General features: G+C 33.6%; 2 protein-coding genes across 2 annotated transcripts; both read right to left on the bottom strand.

The window, feature by feature from the left end:
* Window positions 1–3,285: 3,285 nt before the first annotated feature.
* Window positions 3,286–4,789, bottom strand: LOC112007501 (endochitinase A). The gene has a single exon (XM_024039860.2). It carries the CDS (start codon window positions 4,440–4,442, stop codon window positions 3,564–3,566), a length of 879 nt encoding a protein of 292 aa, XP_023895628.1. The 5' UTR covers window positions 4,443–4,789; the 3' UTR covers window positions 3,286–3,563.
* Window positions 4,790–4,910: 121 nt separating this feature from the next.
* On the bottom strand, window positions 4,911–9,861 carry LOC112007467 (uncharacterized). The gene is made up of 6 exons (XM_024039811.2): window positions 9,473–9,861; window positions 9,208–9,340; window positions 8,728–8,831; window positions 7,289–7,433; window positions 7,070–7,210; window positions 4,911–6,809 (listed from the first exon to the last, which is right to left on the bottom strand). Exons 1-6 carry the CDS (start codon window positions 9,511–9,513, stop codon window positions 5,370–5,372), a joined length of 2,004 nt encoding a protein of 667 aa, XP_023895579.1. The 5' UTR covers window positions 9,514–9,861; the 3' UTR covers window positions 4,911–5,369.
* Window positions 9,862–14,468: the final 4,607 nt, after the last annotated feature.

Below are 14,468 nucleotides of genomic sequence, written 5' to 3'. Positions count from 1 at the left end.
GTCCACCAAGAATAATTATTTGGCCTAGGATCTTTGGCCACTGTGCTGAGAAAAAAGACACTCTCACACTTTCTAAGAATTTCTATCATTTAAAACTCAAAATACGTAAAGAAAATTTTTAGGATGTTAAAATTTAGCGGGAGTAATTTAAACATTACACGATAAAATATTTTAAGAACTATAAGCTTTCATTATGGTTTAACTAAGAGAATAACAATATGATATATTTGCTCTTTTCCAAAATATTAAGGGAAAAATTGCTTGATTTTAAAGTTTAAGGAAGAATTGTAAACTACCCCAAACATAAAGGATGAAAAAATGTTTTTTTCCTAAGTTTTTGTTTTTGTGTGTAAAACTATGTAGTTTTACTTAAAATAGTGGTTTTCATAATACCTTTCTAATTTTGTTATATTTTATTTTAACTTGTAAAGAATTAACAGCTTAACAGTTTTAAAAATATTGTGACGACATCAAGATATCTTAAAATTTTTCACACAAAAAAAGTTATATCTATGACATTTTCACAACAAATCATAAGTAATAGGTTACTACAAGTTGTTATTAGTGGGCAAAAAAGTAGTTTCATTGATATGTTTAAATTAGAACACATAACAATTTACCATATTTGATTTGTTATGAAAGTGTTGTAAAAATTATTGTGGATATAGCACTTCTTTTTCACAATACATTTATTTTTAGTTGTAACTGGTTCTAGTATGATATTTTATTATTTTATTTTGACCTATAGTGAATTAGCACCTCAAAAATTGTGAAAATTTTGTGCCAATTTGTGATGTTAATATTTTATTATAATGTGAAACCGCGTGAATTGGACAAACCAAAAATAATATAGCAAATATACTATATACTACAACTTTATGCATTCACCCAAAAAAAAAAAAAAAAAAGCGGTCAACAAAACAATGAAAGTTGAACAAACCAAAACTACTGTAGCGAAATTACTGTAGTTTTTCCCATTCACTGTTTATATAAATATATATATATATATAGAAGTATATATTGCACTTATAATGTAAATTTATATTGTAAATACATAAAAATTTGCAAATGTTGTACACATTTGCAAAATTTGTACAATTTTTTTTTTTTTTTTTTGCAAATGTATATAATATTTATTACTTTTTGTCTGTATACAATGTTTTGTACACATTTGCAAAATTTGTACAATTTTTTTTTTTTTTTTTTGCAAATGTATATAATATTTATTACTTTTTGTCTGTATACAATGTAAGTTTATATTACAAGTAGAAAGTAAACATATAAAGATCCTTTAAAAGGAAAAGAGAGAGAGAGAGGCAACTCACTAAACCAAAAATATTGTTCATAACATTGTTCATGAGCTTATTAAATGCATAGTTGTCAAAACGTGAATCGTATCGTGAATCGATTTTTGATTTTTTTGTAACATGTATCGTATCGTATCGTGTATCGTAAGATACACAAACAGTTAATAAAATCTATAAAAAATTATAGATATACATATATAAAGGGTATATTCATTATAAATTTTGAATATATTCAGTTAATGAGTAATTTATTCATCACTTATGTAATAATATTTAACAAGCTAACTAAATACATCAAACTAGCACGTGTTTATAACATACACACTCAAATTGATTAAATTCAAAAGTTATAATATATTACAAATGATCCAAAAATTAATTTATTTTATCATATTCATCATATTGGCTAATCAAACCCGTCCAAGTCAATGCTATCATCACATTTATTATTTTGCAGATTTTTTTCTTCATTAACATTTTCTTCATCGTCATTAACATTTACTATTTTTTCTTGTTCTTTTTATTTTAATAATTAAAAAAAATTCTTCTTGACATTCTAGTTTTTTGGACTTATAACAATAATGAAAAAAATAAAAAATAATTATATTTTCAATTAATATCTTATTCATAGTATAGAAAATAAATTTGTAAATATTAAAGTGAAGTGGAAGTGTATATTATGTAGTTCAAATTTTGTAAAAGAAAGAGAGGAAAAGAAACTTATAAATATGTTACTTTATTAGGTTAAATTAAGTACCCTAATGATTTTATGTTTAAAACAAGTCTAACAACTTGTTAGACTCAAATAAAAGTACAAATTTTAACAAAAAAATCTCATTTTAAAGCATTTGTCTATGTATCATATACAATTTTACGATACGATATGATTCATACGATACACACATTGTATTATACGATTTATGATTCATACGATACGAAACTTTTTATACACGATATGATACGTATCATACAATACTAACAACTATGATTAAATGTATATAATATTTGTTACTTTTTGTGTGTATACAATGTAAATTTACATTACAAGTACAAAGTGAACATAAAAAAATCCTTAAAAAAAAAAAAAAAAAAAAAAACTCAAACCAAGTTGGTGAACTTGTTTATTAAACCAAAAATACTGTTCATAACATTATTTATGAGCCGATTCACTCTTTTTATATATAGAAAAAAGAGCACAAATCGATGACTGAAAAAAAAAAATAATAATAAACAATATGTATTGAATAATCCAAGAGTACTGTAGTTTTTACACATTCACTCAACAAGTGTCACAATATTTTCACAAAATATTTATTTTCAGTTGTGGTTGGTCATAGTTTCATATTTTATTATTTTACTTTGACTTATAAAAAATTGACACCTCAATAATTTTGAAAATATTGTAAAATTTATTGTGTCAATATAACAATATATGCTTAAATAAAAAAAAGTACCAACAGAAGACTTAAAAAAAAACGCGATAACTACTGTAGCTACAGTGCCACTGAACAAACCAAAGTGTTCAAGTGGCACTGTAGCCACTGTAAAAAAAAAAAAAAAACAAACAAACAAAACAAAAGTGGCACTGTAGAGGCATTGGCACTTTTTATATAGTTAATAGACTTTCATAAATTCAGTCAGTGCAGAAACTGAAGCTTCTTGCCTTGTCTCAAAGCTTGTGGTCAGAGGGCTCAGCAAAGCCAACACGACTCGTCGTTATCAAAAGTGGACAAAAGACCTCCCGGCTGACAGATTTTGTTTGTTTTTTAGGTTCAAAGCATTGAAATCATCACCCAAGGTCACTCAGCAATTTTTTTAATCTTTTTCGTCCCTCTTTCTTTGCCCATTAGTCCATCTCATCACAGTTCACATGCATTCTCAGTTTCTCATACTCCCAGAAGAAAAACAATGGTTTCTTTTCAACTACACTAGTAGATATGAACAGAAGCAAATTTCCAAAAACACCCACACAAGCAAATGAAAACAAGAAAGCAGTTCTGCAACGTACGTACTGGTGGAAAAAGAAAGAGAAAGAAAATTAGCTGGCCTTGGCGTGGCTTGCCTTGGGTGAACAAGCCGTGGCCACGCATGCAGAGAAAAAGTTTCTTTCTTACCCTCTACTGTGTCTTTTTCTCTGCTACCAACTTCCATTTCCATTTCTATATTCACATCAAACCCAAATTTCAAGGTTAACAAAAAAGCTAAAAAAAAAAAAAAAAAAAAGCTCCCCAGTCTGGTTATGCCTTTGACAATGCATCACCATGAAGGAGAGGTACAAGGAGAACCTGATGATGATGAAGAATGGCCATTGTTACTATTAGACTCACTACCTGAAGTACCTAAAGATCTGGCATTTTTAAGGGAGACAGAGCAAGCCTCAGCTGGGAGCTTCTTCATTGGAGTCAAAGGAGGTGTGGTTGGGCTTGAGGGACTACATGGAGATGTCTGAGCATCCTCATCATCACCTGAAGAACCAGTCATTTCTAACCGTGAAGGCGATGTGTCTGGTGTTTCAAATGGAGTATCCACTCTGCTTGGCCTAGCATCATTGTCATATATGGGGTTAGAAATGTACATAAAATGCTCCCCAAAACCACCAGCTTTGTCATTACAAGTAGTGTCACCACCACCACCTTGAATATGGACTTCTTGAATTGGCTTTGGTGTGGTTATATGAATGAAAGGAGTTGGTGGGGAAGAAGAAGCAGATAATAGTCCAATTTGACGAGGGCTTGTGTTGGTCTCTTCGGTTTGGAGTACATCAATGATATGATGAAGCTTGGAATGCTGCTTCTTTGATTCTGCATTGTCTTCTTTGGTAGAGAATGCAGGGAAGAGAAGGCTTCTTGGGGCATGGAGAACCCCTTGGGCATAGAAGCTACGGAGAGGGGGAGGAGATGACTGGTTTTGGGGCTGTGAGGGCTCTGAAGAGGGAGTACTGGTGGTTGTGGGGACAGTGGCAATGGCAGTAGTGGTGGTGGCGGTTTCAGAGTTGGTGTCTCTGAGCTGACGCCGGCGGAGTAAGAGAGAACAGTAGAGCTCAGCTAGTAGCACCAAGATTAGGCCTACCACTATGGCAAGGCTCACTACCATTACCAAGGTTGCCCCCATAATCACCTTGGATGTCCCCCTCATCTCTCTCTCTCTCTCTCTCTGTGTGGTGGAGTATGGGGCAGTAAAAGGTGCACTGTTTTATATATGGGAGGGGTAAGAAGCTTTTTGGCGGGAACCGATCGTTTACCTTTGACAAGGAAAGAAGATGGGTAGCGAATCTTCAGAGGGCATTGGACCTGGGGAATGTTAAAATGGCTTTTGTTCTGAGCTCTGGGTTTTACTTTTACTGACATTCGAGGTCATATATGTCATTTTGCATTTATTTACTTTATTATAGTACTGCACTTTACCATCCTCACATTCTCTGCGCAAAAAATGACCACAACTTATCCTAAAATGTCGAGGCATAAATTCTCACTTCCTCATACTCAAAACCTCTTTCCTTTCCATCAAAAAAAAAAAAAACCTCTTTCCCTAGCTCTCCACACTCCACAGAAAATTGAAATGACCATGAATAGATATTCTTTTGAAGAGTTATTCAATAAAAACTAAAAGCAACAACAAAAACTGTAGTCAATTACCACGAAAAGTGTTCATCTTTGACAGTGGAACTCTAATACCCCTTGTTTTATTGTTCAAAGAACAACAATACAATATGCAATCTCACTCTTTAACTTCTATATATGGAACCCTTTATCAATTAAAGCTACATGCATTGTTACAACTCTCACAACCAATGGGTCTGGGAACTGTATTGAAATTTAGAATATAACCTTTAGATGTCATTCTCCATGGATTGAAGAAAATAGTAATGCCAGCCCTTGACACATGTAGAGCCATACCAAATGCAGACAATGCAAGTGTAAGTCAAGCTCATAGTGTACTTAGCCATTTGTAATGAGAGTAAACCGTGCTAATTTTCTTCCAAGACAGTGATCCACTCAGGCAAACAAATGCAATAAGTTTAGAATGGTTGCAATCATACTCGTAACTGATTGCTCAACCCTTTTAACTTCCTCTCATGGCCGCAAACTTGGCAGCCAAATCTTCATAGTTTGGCAACTTAGGATGCACATGCCGAGCTGGATTTGACCTATCTGGCTGAAAAGAAGCAGCACGGGAAAAAACTTTGGTTGCCTCTGATGGACCTATATGTTTATGAGGAAGAGAAACTGACCGGGCTGGAGGAGGAACAACCTCTGACTTCTCCTCAGTCCCATCTTTGCTATTCTGTGGGAATCCATCTGCATTATTGCCCATGTGATGTGCATGATGAGGTTTAGACTTTCTTCTCATCCTCCCTGGTTCATAGGACGATGGCTTCTTGCTATACTGCATCAGCAATTTATCCAATATCCTTTCCTCTGCCTCATTCTCATAGTGCTCATCATCAAACAAAATTTGCAAGCCACGTCTCGAGTCATCCCTTCTCCTGCTTCTTGATTTTCTCATAACAACTCCTGCATCTTCAAAGTAGCCAGCATCATCGTGATGGGAATGTGATTTTAAGTGTCTCCTCCTGGATGATTTTGATTTTGGCAAGGGGTTACCGGTTGTATTATCCTGATAAAGATCTTTCTCTTGACCACGATCACTCACACTTGCAGATCTGACAACCTGCCTCTCATAGTCAGAATAATCAGAACCTGATTGGATCCTTCCTGCAGTATTACCAGCATTGCCTCTCTTGTGCATTGAAGGGTCTACGAGGGCATCATCGTCCAAACCAGACAATGAGGATCCTGAATCGACCCCAGATCTGCTAGCCTTTGTTTTAACATTGGACTTAACATAAGGAGGAGGGATGCCGCTATTGTGATAGGGCTTCACCTTATTTATTTCATTCCCTTCAACTTTCCTCACTGAGCTTGTATCATCAAGATGACCAGCAAGATTATTACCTGCAAATGGTTCTTTACCATTGCTCTTCGACTGCAGTCCAGCACAGCTAGAAGTAATTTCTGGCTTTCCTTTAAGTAATGATCCTGGGTAGTCTCTTTCAAGGGCAGTATTCTCCCTACCATTAAGCAAACAGGATCCACCATCAATGCATTCTAGTCTTTTTCCCCGAGATGAACTGCTTGATCTAACTGACTTTGTGGTGGCATTTCCCATCCAATTACGTTCTTCATGCTTGTCATCAGCAATCTCCTGCCTTCCTTCGAATGGCATGTCACGACCATCCTTTTTCAGGATAGTTTCTTCTCTGCCATTGAGTGCCTTGTATCCCTTGCCAGAGAGTTCACGTCTAGATGGAAGGTCTAGTTCTTCTCTTTTTGATAAACTACCCTCTTTGCCATTGCATAATTTATGCCCATCATAATTAAGGTCAAGTCTTTCTTTATATAAATAATCATCCTTCTCTCCTCTTGAGACTGTCTTCATACCACTGGATGATTTGGTTTTTTCATCAACGACATTGAAAGACCCATAAGTTTTAGGTTGGTTCTGCAGTCAGTCACAGAAATTGCGGGTAAATTCAAGATAGTGGAAGATATTTTATGGAGAACAAGAACATAAATCACAGAAAAATTTTAAAAACTTATTTTGGGAATTATTTTTAGGGAAAAAAAACAAGTAGGCAAAACAACATTTGTTGAGTGTATGAAAGATGTCCCAAAAATCTTAACAATCCCAAGATCTGCTCGCTATTTCTATTTGTAAGTAAAACCATTGAACGAAGAACAAGAGAACAGAAAAGGGCATACCTGTACATATGTGGGGGGTTTAGACATCCTCTTTTCAAAAGCCCCAGCATCCCACTTTATTGAAAACTCCCGTGCTATATCTTGCATTAACTTAACTTTCTTCTCCAATGTAGTTGGCCTTGAAGTTAAATGTGTTTCAAACTATAAATGAAATTTAACTGATTAGTACTATAACAGTTATGAACTTGTACTATTAAAAGTAAGTTCGCAAAGCATTACCTCTTGATTCACAAATAATTCCAGGGAATTCCCATATCTCTCTTGAAACATTTGCCTAAGATCACGTAATTCTGGCAAATCTGAAAATCTTGCAGCAGCAAACATCAGGGATGACACAGCTTCCCTACATTCCTCAGGGCATTCACTGCAAAGAAGATGAAGCAAGAGAAATGTCAAGCAAAGAAAATTTGATAGAAAAGTATAGTCAAAACAGTGCAGTTCAGAACAAGTATCAAGACATAATTGCCTAAGGTCAAATGAAGAAAACTCTATGACGCAGGAAGAGAAAAATGAATATTTTTAAATTTTTAGTTTTATTTCTTTTTAGAGTTAATTTTAATTTTTATTGGTCAATTGTACTTTATTTTTGGGTCCTAGTATTAATTTAGGTTTATTAGTATTTTATTTAAAGTCAGGATTAGTTTTGTAATTCAATAAGTAGGGTTCCCTACATCAATTAGAATTAGGGTTTAGTATTCCTACATTCTATCCTTTATTTTTCTGTTCTTTAATTTTATTGATGCAAAGTCCTGGTTTGTCCTGTGTCACTCTTAACTCCATTTCATTTCAAGACCAAGCCCTCAGGTAGGAAAGCAGAACTTGTACCATAAAATGAACTTCTGGTGGAACAGGACCCAACAAAAATGTATCAATGCCAAACTCATCATAAGAAGAGACACACCAGCTCATAAAATAATACACATTAGGCTTTATCCAAATAAATAAGCCTCAATCTAATGGTACATACATATCCAATTTGAATGGTATAAGAGGTCTTCTATGATGGCCAATAGTTACATGATAAGCCCACATTGCAAGATTGTAAGAAGCTTGGACACGGACACAACATGACAAAACAAGGCAACACAACAATTCTTGAAAAATTATGACACAATACCATGGGGATACAACAATTGATTAATTAATACATATTTTTAGGTGTACTTTATTTATGTATAGGCATATTTATGTTTATTTTTAGGTTTTGAAAATAACAACACCTATCAAAATCTTTAGAAACATATCTAAAACTGAAGGATTTAAATAAAAATGAACAAATATTGTTTCTTCACAACACACTGACACGCATGTAGGAGTGTCCTTGGCATGTCCGTGCTTCTTAGGTAGAAAAATGAGCTCCATAGATGACCACATAATAATTAAGTTTAATGGTACAAAAATGGCATATCTTGGCATATGAGGTGGATTTTCCAGCCAATATGTTGCACTAAAGATAATAGGGCTATAAATTTAGAGCAGGCTGCGCTAAATGTGTGGTTGTTGCATCACATTCAACCGTGCAAATATAGACTTTAATCGTATAGCTAGCTTATAACATTGGTTTTATCTCGAAACTTTGGATGAAAATTAAAGGGCCGCAAACAATTCATCTAAAGCCATAACAATAAAGCAATTCAAATTCAAATTCAAATTCAAACCTCTGTTTTTCCATTATGGAAAGATGCTTCAATACGAAATCACACGAGTGCTCAACGAAATCATAACATGATGAAAGCATCAATTCCGCTAGAAGTCCATCAGCCTGTTTCACAACACCACGCAATAAACAATAACCCTTCTTTGAGTACAAGCCACTCAACACAAAACAAATTAAATTTGTAAAGAAATACTAAAACCTTTGAAGCATAGAAAAATAAACATAGTTTCCAACCAAGTGTAAAGATTCTTCTTTCAATTTTTTTTTTTTAAAAAAGAAATGATTTTGTTATCTATAAAATTTGAAATTTAGGATTTTTATTTTTCTCTATCTCTGATAATGAACTCAAAATTCAAACTTTTGAATTCTTTTTTCTCCAAAAATTTTCTCAGCAACCAAATAAAAAAGAAAAACTCAATCGACTCTGAGATCAAATCAGATGAGCATAAACGTAAAGCTAAAAGAACAAGCGAGTAATTACTCTTCCATAAGCATTTATATCGAGTCCATTCGCAAGCAAATCAGCCACATCTTTCTTCAAAAACTTCTCAGTCGCCTTTCTCTTCCTCCGTATCACATCGATCCGAGTCTTCGTCAGTTTAATCAACGACTTACTACAACCACATCAAAATTTAAAAAGTTAAGAACACATAATTGAAATCCAAATCCAAAATCCTTATACATTTATATATAATAGAGAGAAAAAAAAAAGTGAGTGAAAATTTTGTTAAAAGGAGAAAAAAAACCATTTGGAGGCAAAGCCTCGGCCGAGAAGTCCGTCCAACATTGTTGTCGATCTCGTACTCGCTTCGGCTTAGTGAACGATTCGACTCAGTGAGTAAGATCCACCATTAACGAAATGCTCTTCGAAGTGAACAAGTTGAGAAAAGAGAGAGAGAGCGATAAGCCCAAAATGCGTCAAAACGCTTTTTTGAAAAAACTCCGCCTCTCACGCTCACACTTACTCACCCACTCTCAACCGAGCACGGACTTGGTTTTTCCGTACTTACCGATAATGACCTGGGTAAAGACAAATGAGTTTTAGAGATAGACAGCCACTGAATAGGGGTATTTTGGGAAGATGGTGGGAATTTTTGGGATCGTGGGTCGTGGGCCGCCTGATGTGATGACCTCTCTTTTTGGGGAACACGAGTCAAGTGGTGGACGGTGAAGAATCAATGTAAATGATGGAATCCGCTGCTGAGCTGGACCGCATATGTTGATGACCATCAAGTGCGCTTATTAATGAGCTCGTTTGAACGTTTTTTTTTTTTTTAAATCCAAAATCCTTATACATTTATATATAATAGAGAGAAAAAAAAAAAAAAAAAAAAGTGAGTGAAAATTTTGTTAAAAGGAGAAAAAAAAAACCATTTGGAGGCAAAGCCTCGGCCGAGAAGTCCGTCCAACATTGTTGTCGATCTCGTACTCGCTTCGGCTTAGTGAACGATTCGACTCAGTGAGTAAGATCCACCATTAACGAAATGCTCTTCGAAGTGAACGAGTTGAGAAAAGAGAGAGAGAGCGAGAAGCCCAAAATGCGTCAAAACGCTTTTTTGAAAAAACTCCGCCTCTCACGCTCACACTTACCCACCCACTCTCAACTGAGCACGGACTTGGTTTTTCCGTACTTACCGATAATGACCTGGGTAAAGACAAATGAGTTTTTGAGATAGATAGCCACTGAATAGGGTTATTTTGGGAAGATGGTGGGAATTTTTGGGATCGTGGGTCGTGGGCCGCCTGATGTGATGACCTCTCTTTTTGGGGGACACGAGTCAAGTGGTGGACGGTGGAGAATCAATGTAAATGATGGAATCCGCTGCTGAGCTGGACCGCATATGTTGATGACCATCAAGTGCGCTTATTAATGAGCTCGTTTGAACGTTTTTTTTTTTTTGTCGATTACATTATAGTTTACTCTTTTTTCTTTTTTTTTTCTTTTTTAGTTTTGAGGAAAACATTATAGTTTACCTGTTTTGTCGTGTTGTTTTTAGCTTGGACAAATTAGAGCTCAGAGCCGTTGTGTCAGACTGTAAGTACAGGAAAAAAAATATTAACGGTCGGTATAACGATTTAAACCAGCTATTTGCCTAAGAAATTTGTTGTTCCAACATTATATTTATTTAGCTGCTAAATGTTAGCAATAATAATTAAGATACCCAATTTCACATCATATTTAAGTAGTAATCTGTAAATCCCTTAGCAGTCTTCTTTGATGGGTGATCTATAAATTTAATGTAAGTTCTCTCTAAAGTAACTCTGAAATAACCTTCTCTTACCTAAACTTATTTTTACAATAAAAAATAAAAAATGATAAATTTATAAAAAAGTATTAATCATCTACCATCAATCACTTTAATATGTTATGAAATTTGGTATCTCTTTAGATTTATTATTAAAGTTGCAAATTGTCATAGAAAGCAATTTCATTTTTATATAAATCTATCATTGACCCTACTCTTATTATACATCAAATACAACAAATCATACTAGTAATTATAAAAAAACATAAAGAAAATGTTTGTTTCCCTCTACTTATTAATTATTAGCATGGGCAACGCATGTTACCTTTTCTTTTTCTTTTTCCTTTTTTTAAATGGTAGCCCATGTTGAATGGTTCTTGTCCGGTGATTTAATGGGTATTATTTAAGGCAAAAATTAAAAAGAAAGGAAAAGAAATGACTTATTAATCAAATTGTTTTGTGTTCATCCTTTGTTTCTAGTTTCCAGTTTTAGATTCTCAAAAAAAAAAAAAAAAGTTTCAAGTTTTAGCCATGAAATTGAAAGTAACAAACTTGGTTGGAGTTGGGCAATGGAATGAGTAGTGACCAACTTAGAAAAGGACCAATCAACGATTCAACTAACGTAGTTGGTTATCAACAAAAAAAAAAATTCAACTAAAGTAGTTATTCCTATCAAAAAAAAAAAAAAAAACTAAAGTAGTTATTATAGATTTTCGACACTTTCAGATAACATGTGAGACAAAATAAAACGTTTTATGTTCTCGATAAACATAGAGGTGGAGAAAAAATAAACCAAAATCTTCCAATTATTTAAGGCTAAAATAGTTATTGTAAGATTCTACTCATTGCTCTTCTCATGAGTTTTATTATTATTATTTTTCACTGACAACAATCCAAACTCCAAAGGGAGAATATAGTTTAAACTTTAGAAAAACTGATTAGTGTCCTTTCAGCTTAGCAAGGGTTAGTTTATAGAATAATTCTTAATTTATTTTTACTCAAATTAACAATTTCTGTACATATTCAAAATGATGTTTAGATAATGTGATTAATTTCTATGTCAGCAAAGGCATTGATCTTACCTGACTGCATTTGTCCAACTAATTATCTCAACCTTATCCTTTTCTCATAGGGAAGAATGAAAATAATTCATTAAAAAATTTTTTGGAAGAATAAAATTATATAATCACATCATGATAACACAAACAATACGTTATGGTATTGGAATTTTCAATTAAGCACATGCTTTCCAATAGGGTGAAAAAGCATCCGGTCCACATTGTATAAATATGGATTTGCAACAATCCTTTTTTTTTTTTTTTTTTTTTAAGAAATGAGACTTCAAATTTTATTAAGAAATAGACAAATCTGTCTAATAAGTAGCAAAGGTGTATGATAAGATATCTTTTATCCACACTAAATAACCAATGACATGACGTGCATATCTAACTGAAATGTTTGTTTTGCAAGAAGAGCTTCATTGAAAAGTGATAACTCCTTAAAGCCCATTTCACCTTCCTATTTTGGGTCACACATATCACCTCGCTTTACCCAGTGTATTTTCCAACGATCTCCCTTTTGCCCCCATCAAAACTTACATATAAGCCCCTCAACTTCGTGGCAAAGACCCAGTGTAAGCATAAAACAAATCATTGTATAAGTTGGAATGGTTTGAACCACTGCCTTGATTAAGACTTCTCTACCCGCCTGTGAAAGCAACTTCTCTCCCCAACCCTACAATTTCCTCGAAACTCCTTTAATGTAATCAAGACTTGCTTTTTTGTGTCTTCCAATAAGAGATAGCAGCCCCAAATATGTGTCATAGTGCAAGATCTCATAAACCCTAACGCTTAATTAAGCCACTTTTGATTGACTAAGAATACCAAGGGTCAAGGAAAATGATGACATTAGCTAAAATTAAGTCTTAAAAAGAGAGCACATTGGTATTGGCAATTATAGGGTCCCTCGACAGTGAGCCCACAGCTTTGCACCATCTCAAACAAAAATTATGTTATCAAATAAGTGATTATCTTATGTGCGGGTTTTCAGCTTTAGGATAGTTCAACTTGTAAAAGTTTTTATCATCAAATAAGAAATTTGAGATTCAAAGTCAAACTTTGTCTACATTAAAAAATTAATTGATGTCTTACTTTAATGATAAAAAGCAATCATTATGGAGCCATAATTAAAATCAATAATTTAGCCAATTTTCTTCTTAATTTTTTAACAATTAATGATTTATTCAGTTAATTCCAAATCCCAATCAGAGGCCAACTGATCGGAACAATTTTACCTTCATACCCTAATTCGATTATTCTTGAGTCTTGACAATATAATTGATGTGGCCTTAGGCTTTGGTTTAAAAGCATATAAACAAAAAACAATGATGGGTTTATGGATTTTTCAAAGAGATATTCTTACACGGTACCCACGAAAAAAACAAAAAAAATGACATTGTTCTAACTAATTTCAAAACTTAAAAATCATAGTTTTTTTATTATTTTAATACAAAAACTTAAAAAGCATAGTTGATTAAAGAGACTTTGATCCATCCAATTTTAAATGCAGACTAGTCGGCTGTTGTATCTACAACAAGAATATAACTTCTACCATATCAATGGAGATGATCTTGATCCAATTTAGTAAGTCAAAATTTCAAATTGGGTCTTGCTACATTAATTAGGAAGACCCTAGAACAAATACTGCTTTTAGAATGCACTAAATCGGATAATTGGTGGGGTCCTTGATTTCTTTCCTCAACTATCAGCTGTCTACCTTACAAACATACAAGGAAAAAAAAAAAAAAAAAAAAAGGAAGAGAGCGACTTTTGGTGGATCATAATAGAGAACACCAAGATTATAAACATTCACTAACTGGAACAGAAGTTCTTATTGACATGGAAGTAAGGAAACAAAACATTATTCATTGTAAAATTAAGTCCAAAATTAATAGACTCACCAAATGACCAAGTTTACAATTGCACGAACAAATCCGGATCCACTATTCAACAATTAAAGAAAAAAGAAAAAGAAAATTGAGAACCAACTATGTTTCATTTTGATAAAAATCCATGTGGAGATGGAGAAAAAAAGATGAGTCAAATCTCAGCTTGCGGTATTCACGAAACAGCTACCAGAAACATCTCAAGAAGTTTATGAGAAAATGGAAGAGATAATTTTCTTCATGTAGTAATTCATGCTGAACCAATCTCTCCAAAACGGTATTCTGAGGCAAAAGATCGCTGTAGAATAGTAAGGTTGAGACTGATGCCGCAGGATCACCAATTAGTGATGTTAGTAGCCTCAGCAATGACCTAAACATCAAAGGTGTGAGAGACTGCACCCAAAAAAAAGAACAAAAGAAAATCAAAACTTGTTAACTAAAACATAAAAATTACGCAGACCCATTAATGTATAGACATGACCAAGGTTATATATTGATAAAATAAAATAAAATAAACATGTTACTACCGAAAGAAAAAAAAAAAAAAAAAGC

Source organism: Quercus suber, unplaced genomic scaffold (assembly GCF_002906115.3).
Source record: "Quercus suber isolate HL8 unplaced genomic scaffold, Cork oak 2.0 scaffold_426, whole genome shotgun sequence".
Lineage (NCBI taxonomy): Eukaryota > Viridiplantae > Streptophyta > Magnoliopsida > Fagales > Fagaceae > Quercus > Quercus suber.
This window is presented reverse-complemented; position numbering and strand designations above follow the sequence as displayed.